Source organism: Fringilla coelebs (genome assembly GCF_963513975.1).
Source record: "Fringilla coelebs genome assembly, chromosome: 6".
Lineage (NCBI taxonomy): Eukaryota > Metazoa > Chordata > Aves > Passeriformes > Fringillidae > Fringilla > Fringilla coelebs.
Genome location: NC_140034.1, coordinates 54,806,551 through 54,822,897, shown reverse-complemented (window position 1 = coordinate 54,822,897; position 16,347 = coordinate 54,806,551). Strand labels below are relative to the sequence as shown.

The following is a 16,347-nucleotide window of genomic DNA, read 5'->3' as shown; positions in this document are numbered from 1 at the left end:
AACACATTGAAAACCTAACAGGTGCATTTCACCCAAACTTTAAGCACTTAAGTGACTTGTTTTCCATAGATGAAAGAATCCTCAACACCTGATCTATGGATAGTTGGGGGCTGTTTGGGTCTGGAAAAGGCCCTAAAAAGCAAAAAACAACAGTTCTCCAAATTATGGCTCAATAAAGAAGGCACAGGGATGGCCACAACACTGGGGAGAGACCAGCAATCCTTCATCTTTACCTGGCAGGCACTTAGAATCAAAAAAAACTCTAACTTTCTGCTCATCCTAACAAATTCCAAAGGATAAATATCCTTTGTTGGTTTTGAGGGCAAACTGAGCACAATCCTGCAGCTTTCTTTCACAATTCAGATGGTCTGGATAAGCTCAGCAGACACTTTCCCCTCTTCCTCCTCTTCTCCTCACCCCCAATTTGGTTGTCCCTCACCTGTTGACACCTTTGGGGGTGGGATGAGTTCGGACTCTGCAGAGGGATAAGCCCTGGCTGCAGCAGGGAAAGGTGGAAGCAGAAAACTTTTCCCTTTGGTGTTGTGTTGCAGAAGTTACATGAGAATTCACTTCTGTTTGAAAAGTAAATGGACTGTGAGTAGTCTCCTTGTTCTCTGGGAAAAAGCAGCAGGAGAAGAGATGTTTTAAGTCTGGGGGGAAGCAGGAAAGGTAGAATTGGACCTGGATGAAGAAGTTGGAATTGATATAATTAAATTATAAAGGTATAAATGTCAAATATAGATATCAAAGTTGTGTGGGAAGGGACTTTAAAGCTCATTCCATTCCAACACCCTCCCCTACACCAAGCCCTGTCCAACCTGGCCTTGCACACTTCCAGGGATGGGGCAGCCACAGCTTCTCTGGGCAACCTGTGCCAGGGCCTCAGCACCCTCCCAGGGAAGGATTTCTTTGCTATATCCAATGTAAAGCCACTCTCCTTCAGTTCAACGTTTTCAAGTTTAAATGAAGAATTAAGAAAGCCCACCAGCAGGTCTGAGCTCCAGGGTCCCACCATACAGGTACTCACAGCTATTTCCAGCACAAGGGATGCTGCTCCCATTCCCAGAGCAAGAAGTGATCCTGGGAGACCAACCACCCTTCGAGGGATCTCTAGCTTAACAAGATCTTCTGGGCTTTGCCAAGAAAGTTTCCTAATCATCATCATGGAACTTCTCAGAGGGCTTTTCAACAACTTCTTTCATTCATCTTAACAAGCCATTAGAGACTAATTAGCAAAGGAAAACAAGGAAGAAACTTTCTTCCTTGTTAAAGGGAAAGTGAACTTCTCTAGATGCTTTGTTTGTCAGAGGCAGGCCCTGGAGCCAAAAAGCTGGAGGGTCAATGTGTTGGCACAGGACTGTGTTAGGAGACCTTAGAGCTCATCCACTGCCACCCCCTGCCATGGGCAGGGACACCTTCCACTATCCCAGGCTGCTCCAATTCCCAGACAGCCTGGCCTTGGACACTTCCAGGGATGGGGCAGCTGCAGCTTCTCTGGGCACCCTGTGCCAGGGCCTCAGCATCCTCACAGGGAAGGATTTCTTCCCCATATCTAATCTAAAAGCTGTCAGTGTAAAGCCATTCCCCCTTTTCCTGCCACTCCAGGCGCTTGCCCAGAGTCCCTCTGCAGCTCTCCAGGAGCCCCTTTAGGCTCTGGAAGGGCCTCCCAGGTCTGACCTCTACAGACTGAGCTCAGATACAGGTTAGTGCTGGCCTTGGCAGAGCTGGGTTAACAGCTGGGCTCCATGATCTTAGAGAGCTTTTCCAACCTAAATGATTCTGGGATTCTGTAACTGTTTCTGACCATATTTGCTCCTGGTCAGCATTCCTGCCACTCCTTCTGTGCTCAGTTTCACTGTAGCTCCAACAGTTTGCTTTTCCCTCCTCTCTGTCTCAGTTTATTTTAGAGGGGAAATTGCACAGTTGCTCAAAACTAAGCAAAACCTGCTACCTTCTTAGTAACAAAACCAAAATATGAACAAAATGCTGGAATAGGGAGCAGTGGTTGTAATTCCACTGTGATCCATAGGAGATGCCAGATGAGGCCTCCCTGCTCTTTGAGCAAGCTTGGGCTTTGAGCTGTGTCACTGCCTACCCTGTGGTGGCACACAGGAAATTCCCCTTGGAATGGATGACTTTGGAAGCAGCTCCTTCAGCAGAAGACTTGTAAGAAAAGCAAGTTTACTTACTTGGTAAGTAAACACCATCACTTTCTGGAAGTTTGATATATATATTCTATATATTGTAGCCTGAGGGTTTATGTCCCACTTCTTTTCATATATATAAATTTATATGTATAAAGATCTTAATACATATTTCTTTATGTATATAAAGAAAGTTTGTTTATAGAATTTCTTTTTTTTTTCTTCATATATATAATTTTAAATATATATACATTTGTCTTTGAAATATGTAATTGGCTTCTTGGCAGCACAGGAAAGCAAAAAGAACCAGTGTAAGACGGGGAGATTCAGGAATTGGGAAACAGCTGGGGATTTGGAGAAGTGCTGCAACTGCCAGCTGGGAAGAAGGGAGAACACTTTAGAAAGTCTCCTTCTGCATTTTATTTTTACATTAGCTGGGATATCCTGATGTCTAAACAACCAGAGAGTGTCACAATCAGGCAGATGGAGAAAAGTTTCTCTTTTTTTTTTCCCTAAAAGAAGGAAATGGTCCCAAGTAGCTGTAATCAGGAGAGATGAAGAGTCCCTGGTCCTCAAACTCTACAAGTGGTGAAGAAGGGCTTAAACTCCTGAAATTAAAATACCAGGCAGCAAACACAAATAAAAAAGGAAATACTACTTTTCAGCTGTTTCCTCCCCATCAGTCTCCAGAGCCCGGCCTTCACCTCCTGGTTCCTCAGGCTGTAGATGAAGGGGTTCAGCATGGGCATCGCCACGGTGTAGAACACAGAGGCCACCTTGTCTGGCTCCCAGGAGCTCCTGGAGCTGCGCCGGCAGTACATGGACACCAGGAATCCGTGGAAGAGCGCCACAGCAGCCAGGTGGGAGGCGCAGGTGGAGAAGACTTTGCGCTTCCCCACGGCCGAGCGTGTGCCCAGGGCGGCAGCCAGGCTGAATCCCGCCATGAGGAACGTGCCCAGCTCGTTGGGCGCGGGGTCCGTGCAGGAGAGGGCGAAGAGCGGGGGCCCCTCGCAGTAGAAGCGGTCGATGACCTCGGGGCCACAGAAGCTCAGCCTGAGGGCCAGGCCCGTGTGGAGGGCGGCGTTGGTGACCCCTGCCAGGCAGGAGCCGGCCGCCAGGAGCGCACAGATCCCTCAGGACATGGAGAGGGGGTAGAGCAGGGGGTGGCAGACGGCCACGTCGCGGTCGTAGGTCATGGCAGCCAGCAGGTAGCACTCGGTGGTGGCAAAGGCCACGTAGAAATAGAACTGCGTGAGGCAGGCGGCGTGAGAAATGACCTTGTCCTCATCCAGGAGATCCCGGAGCAGCCTGGGAGTGATGCAGGAGGAATAGCAGAGGTCAAGGAAGGACAGGCTGCTCAGGAAGAAGTACATGGGCGTGTGGAGCTGGGCAACCACCCTGATCAACACCAGCAGCCCCACATTCCCCAGCAGGGTGACCACATAGATCGCCAGGAACACCACAAATAGGACAACCTGGACATGACCCTGGTCAGAGAATCCCAGGAGGACAAAGTGAGCACTGGTGGTTCCATTTCCTTTGGCTGCTATCCTAATGCAGGTGCTGTGGGAAAGCCGAGATGGAGAGTCAGGATATTCCTGTTTTCTGCACAAATATGTTAAAAATGGCTGTGTTTTTGTCAGCAAACACAGACTGGAGATGCAGAAACTGCAGAATTTACTGTTTGGTTCAAAATACATTTTAAAGTAGTCAAAGTTCACTACTGAGTTTGTTTCTAATGGTTTTAGTCTGGTTTAGCCACTGAATTGGTTCGATGAATCACTTTCCACAGTGGAAGGTTTATACCACCTCTTGAAGAAGTTAAGAGAATGATTACTCATTAGATTCAAAGCATTAACCCCAGTAATTTATCCTGACTTTAGAAATAATTATGAATTTGAAAAACAAACTGAAAACAACAAAAAACAACCCCATTGGTTAGAAGATCCAAAGGAGACAAAGCACTGGTGAGAGATCAGAATATCTTTAAAATTTTCTTTAGGAGAGTTAGAACAAATTAAAATAAAGCAAATTTCTTCTCTTCCTTCCTGTGAAACTGAAGTTCAGGTTCAAACAGGAGATTTGTATTAAAAACACGTTTAAATATGGTGATACTTGTGTCATTCTTGTGAGAAGTGTGAAGTGAAGAAAGAAAAGGATTTCAAAGTCTGGAGGCCCCAAAAATGTTGTGGTGCCATGATTAATAGGGAGAGTAAGATGCTGATAATACAGTTTAAATAAACAGAATATCTATAATTTGGGAAATAATCCAGGTACTGCTGCTGTGCAATGATTGATCTTCCAGGCCAGGTTGGACAGAGCTTGGTCCAGGTGGCCCTGCCCGTGGGTCATCACTGGAGGATCCATAAGGTCCCTTCCAACTCAAGCCATTGATTTCATGATAAGTTCCTGGGTTTCACCTCAGAGACCCTAAGCCTGGATGATTATTCATTGTGAGAACAGGCTCCAACCTCAAGCCCTCTCCTTGCAACAGATCAACTCCCTGCAGCCTTATTTTGGCTCAAACTCACCTGTTTCCTCACATCTCAGGGCCCTTTTTGCTTGATCAGATTTTATCTCCCAGAGCAGGATTTCCAGGGAGAAATAAACCCAGTGTTAGTGTGGAAGACAGGAATAGTTTGCCTTCACAAAAAGCGTTAAAACTTGACCAAAAAATCTGCTGTTTGCAGTCCTCATTCATAGGAACACCAAGGGGTTTGTCATTGCCCAGCCCTGGAGGAGGAAACTTCCCTTGGGAATGGATGACTTTGGAAGCAGCTCCTTAAAGAGGACACCTGCACTGGTAAATAAAGACCATTAGTTAAAACAACTCAATTATTTTCAGGAAGTTAAATGGCAGCTTGAGGATTTATTTACCACTATATATATATATATATATATGTAATTAAATATATGAACATTTTACTATATAAATAAAGTTAATCTAGAGGTTTAATTTATATATGCAGTTAGAGATTCAATTACTTAAATATAAATATTTTCCTAATATATATTTTTTATTTTATAGATTATATGTAATTACATGCATTTAAATGTATCTCTTAGAATATATAAATAATTTCCTGGGATCACAGGGAATTAAAAAGAACTGGTGTAAGAAATGGAGATTCAGGGATTGAGAGAAGCCCAGGGTTTGGAGAAGTGTTGCAGTTGCCAACCAGGATGAAAGGAAAACTGCAGGAACTTTCCTGCTGCAATTTTTTTACATTTTCTGGTGATAATGATAGCTGCATTTAAGATTTTAGGTTCAGATTGACCAGGTTCAATTTGCCCAGAGTGTGCCTCCTAATTCTGCTGATATGAGGAACATTCATCCATTTGAGTTAGGAATGAAGGTTCAGATGTGCTGGAACGCATGTTTTGCAATCAGGAAGAACCTTCACAATTTCCCGGAGTTATTTGTTATTATATCCTTCTGCAAACACTAAAGAAGGACAATTTTCCCCAACCAGCAAAAAATTGTCTCAGAATTACTGAAAATTTCACCCTCTCTGATCGTTAAGATACTCATAGGTCCTTGAGCTGAAGTCCACAAGCTCCATCAGTCTGGCCAAAACCAGGAAGTTTTCCGTTTCCACCCTCTAACGTAGCTGGAATATGTAAGTTTTACCCCATCCCCACGTGACCAATTACCACAGGGTCTCTGAGGCACCTGAACACACAATGAGCCTTCTCCAGAGGCCCTGGGATCCATCCCAAGGTTTCTCCCTGGAGTTTTACAGATGGGATGCCAGCAGCACATTGGAATTGATGCCTGCAGAGCCTGGGCGATGCCATTTGGGAACACAACGCTGCCAAGAGGAAACACCAAAATGAGGATTTTTACTAAAGGTTTGAATTGGAAAGATTTTTAAATTCTTCTCTAATTCCATATTTCTCTTCTCACCCTCCAAAAGAAGCTTTTCCTTCCCTGTTCCTCCAGGTCTCAGTCAGAGGTTTATTGCAGGAAGTCACTTAAGTGGCTGTCAGTGCTTTTTTCCAGCTGCTGGTGGATGTCCTTGCACTCGGAACACTCACTCAAGGCCCATCTCTTGCACTCAGAACACTCACTTATGGCTCATCTCTGGTAGCCACCACAACCTCCACAGCTGCTCTCCTATCCCAGTGTCTGGGACAATTATTCCCCATGGGCAACACTCAGCATTTTCTCTTTTCCAAGCTTATCTGGTTCCCATCTGCCCATTTTTGACCAGGAAACCTCATTTTCAGAAGCCATTTTACAATGTGTGCTCCAAAATGGGTTCAGGAGACTCACGGGGAGTAAACTGTACCAGCCAGAGAATCCTGGGATGGCTGGGGTGAAAAGGGGCCTTAAAGCTCACCTCATTCCAATGCCCTGCCAGGGGCAGGGACACAGGATGACCCCCGAGGAATGTGTCCACCTGGAGCAAACATCAGTGCTGGATGTTCCACCTCCTTCCCACGTGGTGGCTACAGCTCCTCTCATGCATGGTCAGGTGCTGTTCCCACAGAAGCTGGACACAGTTCACCCTCATTTCCCCAACCCCGACTTGCACAAAAACCCAAAACCTTTTGGTTTTGAGAGCAGCAGCTCCAGCACAAAGCCACAACGTGCACAGTGACAGTGCCGCGGCCACAGACTCAGGGTTTAATTCACTAAGGACTCATGTTCCTGTTTAAAGGTCAGCTGATGGCCAAGGCAAGACCAGCTGTGCAAAGAAATTAAAACCATTCAAGGCTTTCATAAAATATTATCAAAATATTGAATATTTTTCAAATATTGAATATTTTCAAATATTTTTTGTATTGCCAAACAATGGCTGTAAGCCCTGGAACAAAGAGAGCTGCTCTGGGGCTTATGTTTTAAATGCCTTAATGTTTCAATCAATTAAAAATTATGGGGGTTTATGTTTTAAATAAAACATTAAAAATAATCTTTAGTCCTATTTAAAGAAAAAATGAACAATCTTGTCTGCACCTAAATTAAACAATGTCCTGAGGGTGGCAGGGAGGAGCAGAAGGGTGGGAGAACAGCAGGAGATACACAAAGAGGTCCCAGTTCATGGTCTTGATCACAGAGTCATAGAATTGGTTAGGTTAGAAAAATCCTCTGGGATCATCAGGTCCACCATTCCCACAGCAGTGCCAAGGTCACCACTAATCCATGTCCCCAAGTGCAACATCCACACACCTTTTAAATCCCTGCAGGGATGCGGATTCCACCACTGCCCTGGCAACCTGTCCCAGGGCTGGACAGCCCTTCCCATGAAGGAATTTTCCCTTTCCAACCTAAACTTCCCCTGTAACTTGAGGATGTTGTCTCCACATCTGTGGACGTGTGAGCTGAGGCCCTTTGGGGCCTGCCATGGGGGCTCAGCACAGCTGAGAAAAGAGGAACAGGAGCATAAACAGCTCACGGGGATTTAGCCAGGGAATTGTTGGCAAGATTTGGGAACAAAGGATTCAGCTGAGTGACCCTGAGTGCCTGTGAGTTTTGTGTCATCAATAAATCAGCAAACTACCTTGATTCTGGCTTGATTTAATCCAATCGAGCAGCTTCTCCTCCACCCCAAGTTGTTCTGAGTCTCTAGGAGAGTCTCATCACTCTGGATTTCACCATGGACCTGGCACAGAGTGAGATAATGCACTGATTGGAGAGTTTGGGGTTTTTTCATATATGCAGTGCTTCAACACCAAATGTGTGACAGAATTCTGGAATGGTTTGGGTTGGAAGGGACCTCAAAGCTAATTCAGTTCCACCCTCCTGCTGTTCCACTAGACCAGGCTGCTCCAAGCCTCGTCCAAACACCAAAACTGGAGCGAAATTGTTATTTTCAGCTGATATTGAATCAGACAGCACATGATCTAAATCAAAGTGCAGAAGGCCCCAAAAATGTCTCCATATATTTCACAAAAATCCCAGCATATCACCCACATCTCCATTGTATATGGCCACAACATTAAAATGTCCAAGTTCATTTTATTTTCTTGAGTCTCCTCCAAGCCTCCTTTACCTCCCGGTTCCTCAGGCTGTAGATCAAGGGGTTCAGCACAGGGGTCACCACAGTGTAGAGCACAGCAGCCCATTTGTCTCCTCCCCTGGAGGTGTCTGACCTGGGGATTAAGTACATGAAAATCAATGGCCCATAGAAGGTGCTGACGGCAGTGAGGTGGGAGGCACAGGTGGAGAAGGCTTTGTGCTTGCCCTCAGCTGAGCTGGTGCTCAGGATGGTGGAGATGATGGCCACATAGGACACCAGGACTACCAGCAGGCTGGGAACACCCAGCAAAGATGAAGCAGTCCTTAGGATGACAAGGCTGAGGGTGGTGTCAGAGGAGGAGAGGGAGACCAGCATGGAAATGTCACAGAAGAACAGATCGATGGCCCTGGAGCTGCAGAAGAACAGGCTGGACATGCCAATGGCTTGTCCCACAGCATTGGTCAGCCCCAGGAGGTAGGAGCCAGTCACCAGCCGGGAGCAGCGCTCTGGGGACATGACAAGGGGGTAGAGCAGGGGGTGGCAAATGGCCACATATCGGTCATAGGCCATTGCAGCCAGTAGGAAACACTCAGTGACCAGAAACAGGCAAAAACTGAACATCTGAGCCATACACCCAGCATAGGTGATTCCCTTCTTTCCCAGCAAAACCCCAACCAACATCCTGGGGGTGATGATGGTGGAAGTGCAGAGGTTCACAAAAGCCAGGTTGCCCAGGAAATAATACATGGGGGAACGGAGCAGGGCACTGGCTCTGATCAAGGTGATCATCCCCAAGTTCCCCAGGATGGTGAGAAGGTATGTGAGCAGGAAGAGCAGGAAGAGGGTGACCTGAGTTGCCAGGTCCTCGGTGAATCCTGACAAGCTGAACTCAGTTGCTTGGGTGCAATTGCTTCCTGGCATTCCTTCAAAGCGTGTTGTCTGTGTGAATTCCCTGATGGAGGTTTCCTCCAGCTGGAAAACACTCTTTGCAGTGGGATCTGTTTGGAGACAATCCTACAAGATCTAAAACAAGAGTTTAGGCACAGATTGGTTACACAGTGCTGGGTGGAAGTCATAGCATGGGTAGGGAGAAGCTGTAGGTTACACAACCCCAAGGAGCTTTACCTTGGTGCTGCCTTCAATCCCCTGTGTGTCTTCAGTCTGGGACTTTGAAATCATCCAGAACAACCTGAAATACAGAGAAACCCAATAAAAGCTGTAAAAGACAGCCAAGAATTGATTATTCTTCCTTGTGTTGGCATCTGCCAACCACCTGCTTTGTCTGTCTTCTCCATAGAATCCTGTAAGGCTTTGGGTTGGATGGGATCTTGAAGACCATCTCATTGCACCCCCTGCCACGGGCAGGGACACCTTCCACTAGACCAGATTGTTCTAAGCCCCATCCAGCGTGGTTTTGAACACTTCCAGAAAAGGGACACCCAAAATTTCCTGACTATGAAGTCTCCCCTCCCTCCTGATGATTTTCTTAAAAGATTTTCCCAGCTCTTTATTCTTTTCCTGCAGTCTTCAAATAAAAACATGCAACACCCAAAGCTCAGCAATCTCCTGCTGAAAATATTTCTTTTTTGGGGGGAAAAAAATTAAAAATCATCTTTTGGACGTGCCTTATATCAGCAATAGTAAGATCCATAAGTGTTCCTTACAGGAAAGCTGCCAGTCCTCATCCAGGAGCCCTTTGTGGTCAGCGAGAAGTACCCAGAGTGAGGGTTCCAATGGGGTGTCCTCACCACACACCTGCAGCAGATCACCTGGATTTGGTGCTAATCCCAGAGTACAATAAGGAGCTGGAGCCCAGGACCCTCCAGGTAGGAGCTGAGATGAACACTGAAGCTGTTTCTTCTTTGCAAGAAAAAACGACAGGAGATGGGTGGGTCAGCATGTGCTCTCCTTACTCATGCTTCTCCAGGATGATCCTCCCCTACGTCTCTGCAGTCTCCCTGCTTCCCTCCTGATGCTCTTCAAGGTGGATGTTAAGGTGTTCTGCAGGTGAATTTAAAAATATACCACACTCAGCAAAGAACTTTTTCCATGTAATTTGGGGATTTAGAGGCTCTTGGAGCCCCAGGAGAGTGACAAAGCCCAAAGCAGGTTGTTATTGCTTCTCTGAGCTTCTGAGTTTGGAGGTGATTACAGAGAGGAGATTATCTCACCTTTAGTAAGCCACAGGGCTTTGGGGACTCCCCAGAGCAACCACAGTGCAAAACCCCACCTGTTGTGTCAAACTTTTGAGCATTCCAGCTCTACAAATGCCATGTTTGGCCTTATCACACCACTGAGCTGAGGGGAGTCTCACTGGTGGGGCACAGTCCCATTGGGAGCTGGTATCCATCAGCAGTTCCAGTCACCAGAGATGATGAGCCACCTTTCTACCCATTCCAAATTCCTTAGACCCAAACCACAGCTCACCTGTCCCATCCCTGGAAGTGTTCAAGGTCAGGTTGGATGGGGCTTGGAGCACCCTGGGCTGTAGATGGAATGACAAGGGATGGAATAAGGTGATCCTTAAGGTCCCTTCCCAATCAAACCATTGGGGCTTCCAGGATGATTCCATGATTTTTCCATGTATCTATTTTTTATTGTTTCCTCTCAAATTTAAACTCCCAGATTTAGATGACTTATTAAAGAAATTATTTTAAATTTTTTTCAGGAATAAAAAGGGAAGCATCAAACATACAAGAATCATTCCCATGTCCATCAAATCATTATTAAGTGGAAGCCTCTTCCCTCCTCTCTTTGTTCTTCTTTCCTGGAAATCCTTAGGATGCCACAGTTTCACTGAGACATCAGTTGGCATTACCAGAGGATTTGCTCTGTCAGAAGTCCAGAGGGGTTTAGAATACTTGTTCCTCTGCCTCTTTATCCTTTCACCAGGTCGCCTCTATAATGATGTTGTGGGAGAAGTTTGGAATTACTAGAAATGGATCAGCTCCACAGTTTGTCCCCTCTGTTTTTCAACTATTTCCAAATTGGAATTACTCTCAAATACAACCAAGAAAATCCCTGTGAAAGGATCAATCATAGGAACATCCTGAGAAGAGAAAACTGCCTCCAGCAGCAGCTGGAATGATCCCATTGCTGCTCTTACCTGGTCTCCAGGTGCTCCTGCCAGAGCTCCCAACAGCCATTGCCATTCCTAAACATGAGCTATGGAAGACATTCCCGCTGTCCATGAGGGTGAGGAGGCACTTTGGGATGGTCTTGGCTGTGCAATCAGACAGGAGAGTGTCAATGATCTTGTGGTCCCTTCCAAGCCAAAGCAGCCCCTGATTCCATGGGATGATCAGCACCTCTCCCAGTTCCATTCCAGAAACATCCTCCCACTAACCCAGGACTTTCCTTTTTCTGCACCACATCAGGGATGTGCTGCCGCGTGCCCCGGGCATGGAATGCCTCAGCATTCCCTGTGGTGCCTCAGCTTTCCCTGAAATGCTCCAGCACTCCCGGGATGTCTCAGCATTCCCTGTGGTGCCTCAGCACTCCCTGGGACGCCCCAGCATTCCCGGGGATGCCGCTCCGCGCCGATCCCGCGGTCCGGCGCCGTCCCGGGCTGCAGTGCCGGGCGCTCCCCACGGGGCGGCAGCACCGGGCGCTCCCAGCCCGGCCGGTCCCGCCGTCCCGGGGCGGCCGCGCCTTTAACCCGCCCTGATCCGGCGGGGCCGCGACCACCGGGACAAAACCCCCCCGATCCCCTTGATTTCACCCTCCAAGGCACAGGATCGCAGCATTTCCTGAGCCAAAAGGGACCCACGGGGAGCATCGAGTCCAAATCCTGGCCCCGCACAGGGCCCCAAGAATTCCCCGCTGTGCCCGGGAGCCTTGTCCCGAGCCCGGCTCTTCCCCCAAGATCCTGGAAACACAGCGGGGCTGGGAGAAGGATGACGGGGGGGAGTTTTGTTTAGATCTCGTTATACGATCGTTCTATAGGTCCGTTATGTATCGTTATCGGTAACCCTACAATCAATATGTCCCTTATCTCTTGCTATACATCCTTACACAGCGCTATAAATCGCTTTCACGGCGGCGGCTCCCGTGACCGACGGAAGGCCCGCCTGACCTCCCGCTCCCCTTCCCGCAGTCAGACCGCGTTTCCTTCCCGGCTCCAGCCCTGGATTCCCGCGGCAGTCTCAGGTGTCTCGTTCCATAAAGCAAATTATTCACAGCAACACAGAGCCAGCCCGAGCTGGTCCCTCCGGAGAGCACCGACCACCTCATACTTACTCCAAACTGTGCATTCTGGCCCCTGCACATTAATTCAGATTCTACCCCAAAATGTTCATTTTGGCCCCTACAGAATCCGCCCCAGAGACGCCCCGGGCCCCGCTCGGCCGAGGCAGCTCCGGTGTCCCCTGCCCGCAGCTCCCGGTGCTGCCGCCTTTCCTCTCCATGTGCCGGGACGGGACAGCGATCCCTGTGCCGGGACAGCCATCACTGCACCGAGACACCCATCCCCGTGCCGGGACACCGATCCCTGTGCCGGGACACTGACACCTGCGGCGGGACACCCATCACTGCACCGGGACAGCGATCCCGGCGCCAGGACACCCATTCCCCGTTCCCCTCTCACCTCCGAGCCCGGCGCAGCCACCCCCAGTGCCCCCGGCCCGGCTCCACCGCTCCCCGGGCTCGGCCACGGCGCTCCTGAGTTAGGTCCCAGAAAAAAAAACTCGGGTTTTACTTCTGATCTCGGATTAGGAGGACTTGCCCCAACCTCCACGGGGACCCCCAGCGTGATGTAGGGACAGCCGAACCCCGGCGGTGTCGGGCGGTGTATTGGACCGGAATGGGGGGACACGCCGAGCAGGTCCGGCCCCGTGTAGGGTCTCCAGGGAAAGCGGGGGGCGCCGGCTCCGGCCCTCTGGGCTTTATTCTCCGGCGCCCCGGGGGAAAGAGTAGGAGGGGGGTGATAGGGGATAATGAGGAGGGGAGGGAGAAGTGGGGGGCAGGGTAAGGGAGTAAGGGCAGGAGGGGTAGAGTGAGGTACAGGATGGGACCCCGAGGTCCCCGTGCCTCACCTGGGCCCCCCCGGAGGAGCCGGCCCGGCCGCTGGCACCCGCACCGAGCACTGAACGAGCACAGGAGGCAAGGGCGGCTCCCGGGGGTTTAAATCCCTCGGTCCCGCCCCGCGCACCTGAGCAGGGCCCGGCCCGCCCCGTCTGGGGCCGCTCGCCCCGGGATGCGCCGGGAGCATCGCCTCGATCGGCATCAGCTGTTCGTGCCTGCAGGGAGATGGGAACTGCAGCGGGAGTCTCCCATCCCCATGGATGCCCCTCTCCCTGCAAGCTCTCGCACTGACCCAGCGTATTTTCCACCTCCCCTGTCCCAGACAGGGAAACACTGGCTGCTCCTCTGGGCAAGAGAAAGGCTCCTTCCCAAAACTATTCCCAAAAACAGAACCCCTGGAATTAGTGCCCTGGGAGCCCAGGCTGGTCCTTCCAGTCACTGGGGGTCACCCAGAGGGTCTTTACCAGCATAAAATGAAAATGACATCCTGGTCCAGTGCATTCCAGCAGGACTGGCCACTCCTGGCCACGGTGACCAGTCCATGGAAGTTGGACCAATGACAATCCAGGGGGATTGGAAGTTGGATTCTTGCAGATTTCATTGTGCAGAAGCTCCAGTTCTTTTCAGCACCTCTTGTTTAAATGTTTCCCTGCTGGAAGAGGTCAATTAGTCTTTTGAATGGCCAGATTGCCAGAGGCAGGGAAAACCAACCAGCATTCCCTGCACATCTCCATCACTTCCATGTCCACCTGCAGCGAGTGGCTGAAGGGCAGGAGCCAGCCTAGGACAGGCTCAGAGATGAGGCTTCCAGCCCAATCCATTCCAAGATGATTCCATCATCTTTCCCTGCATCTATTTTGTATTGTTTCCTCTAAAAATAGATGATTTGTTAAAGGAAAAAAAAAATCTAAAATTATTGCAGGAATAAAAAGGGGAGTTGTAAAACATACAAGAATCATTCCCACGTCCATCAAATAATTTTTAAATTGGAAGCTTACTCCCTCATCTCTGTGCTTGTTTTGCTTTCCTGGAAATCCTTAGGATCCTACATTTTCTAGGTGTATTTCCCTCTTCAAAAAGCGATGGAAACATCCTGATGCATTAGGAAAATGATTTTTTTTTTTTTTTTATTCCAAGGAACGATAAGCAGAGAGGTGGCCTTGGACGCTAGGGATGAACACCCTCACCATTCCCTCTCTCCAAACCCTGCGCAGATGTGGCTGGGAATGCCGGAAGGAGCCGGGTGTGCCTCTAATTGCAGAGCGTGCCTTTAATCCCAGCCTAAGCCAGCTCAGCCTTTGAGCCTGTCCCAGCACGGGGACAGGCCAGGACAGGTCTGTGCACATCCCAGCACCCAGGTGCATCAGTCCCCGGCCTGCTCCACACCCTCCAAGCCGCTGTCTGGCCATTCCAGACCATTGCAGCAGGATCTCTCCCTCCTGTCCCACGCCCAGTTTTCCCGCAGTGACGGGGTCCTGTGGCTAATTGGAGGCAAATGTGGCAGCCACGTCTGGCTGAGCAGCTCCCTGCAGGTGGCGGCGAGATGTGACCTACTTGTCACTGGAATCACGCCCCTGCTCGGAGAGCCCTGAGCTCTTCTGACAGCTGGAGCCAGCTGACCCCGGGAGGGAGCAGAACCGGGGGAGCTGAGGCTGCTGCGAGCTGGAAGCACTGCCAGGACAGGTCTGGCACCCCAGAGCAGCGGAAGGGAGAAGGGACCTGTGTGGGAGCACTGGATAAGGGGCAGGAGGAAGGTGTGACCTTTCCATTTGGCCCTGGTGCTATTCCCTTGTGAGTTTTTAACTTCCAGAGCTGCGTTTCTGTTTGCCTGTGTCCCTGGGAATCACAGGGCTGTCTGTCTCTGGTGAGTGGTTTCTGGGCAGGGCTTCATGTGGGTGCCAGGGCTGTGGATGGAGAGAGGTACAAAGGGACACAGGAACCTTTCTCCTGCCTGAGCTAAGCATGGACAGAGGATCAGCAGGTGAATCCTGTGCCTGGAACAGAGGAATAGGGAGAGCACGGAGATGACTCCAGCTCTGGGTTGTGTCACTCCTTTTTCCTTGCTCTGCTGCAATTTTATCACAAGATAACCTTTTCAGTGCCCTTCTTTTTCTTGAGCAAATAACGCCAAGGGTGACATTCTGTGGATTGATGGATCGCTCAGGCTCCAACCCTGTCCTTTGGGGTGGCAGATCCAGCTTTGGAGCCCTCTCCTGTGCCACAAGCAGTGTGACAGCAGCCTGCTGGCCCATTCCCTGGGGAGTGTCCTGCCTCCTCCCTGTGTGAGCCCTGGCTGTGCCTGTGGCAGGTGCAGGAAGCAGTGTCTGCCTGCCTGGGCAGCATTTGGTGAGGGCAAAGGGCCTGTGAGTGGTGCTGCTGCATTAGCCAGGGCCTGCCTGCTGTGCAAAGCCTTATTAGAGAGCAAAAAGGGCTTTATTTCAGGCTGGAAGTCATCGAGCCTGTTCAGGCAGATGTTTATTTCCTCTGCTCCCTGGAATGATGTCATTGTGGCCAGTAAAGTTCTGTGCTTCCCCAAAGCTGGGCAAACTGCTCTGGTACTTTCTCAGGCTCCCCGGGCAGCACTCTATAAAATACAGGCAGTGTACAACTGGTTTCACAAGGAATTTCTGTTTAGCCTACTCATTAAAGTGCTCCAAAGGGAATCTGAGGTGTTTGTATTCCATGATTCTTGAGAACCAGTCACTGTTTATGCTGGCAGGTTTCCAAATAAGGAGAAAAAAGGATACTTCTGGGTCAAATTCTTGCTCTTAAGCTTTTACACTCCTTACCTCTTGGATGAGTCCTGTGCTCTGACATCAATCCTCCCCCAGAGCACCAACCAGAGCCCTTCTGGCCTTTGGGATCTGAGGTGACAGGAAGGATCACCTGTTTATTTTTTAATACCTCTGGCCTAAGACTTACTTTACCCGTCACTGTTTTTCCTGCAGAGAAGAATCCTGGAATTAGGGGTTTCTTGGACGCTACCATTTCCTGCTCTCTGCTGGAAAGCAGGTAATCTTATTCCAGATAGGGAAAAATGCAAGTTAAACTTTTTAACTTCACAAAAATGTCTGAGCCTAGGAAGGGGAAATTAATGCCTCTGTATCTAAAATTCTCTGTATCTAAAATTCTCTGTATCTAAATCTAAAATTAATTTATGTACACCAAAACCAATTTAAGATGCTCCAACTGCAACTGCCTTTTCCACATAAGTGTCT

The 16,347-nt window shown here is 49.2% G+C and overlaps 1 protein-coding gene across 1 annotated transcript; it reads right to left on the bottom strand.

Annotated features, from left to right (window-relative positions):
- Window positions 1–2,758: 2,758 nt before the first annotated feature.
- On the bottom strand, window positions 2,759–13,316 carry LOC311155528 (uncharacterized protein; the record flags this gene model as incomplete). The annotated part of the gene is given in 6 exon segments (XM_084208751.1): window positions 2,759–3,277; window positions 3,281–3,749; window positions 8,109–9,105; window positions 11,214–11,330; window positions 12,693–12,766; window positions 13,141–13,316. Coding segments are annotated over 6 exon segments (2,352 nt in total).
- Between the last annotated feature and the right edge of the window lie 3,031 nt (window positions 13,317–16,347).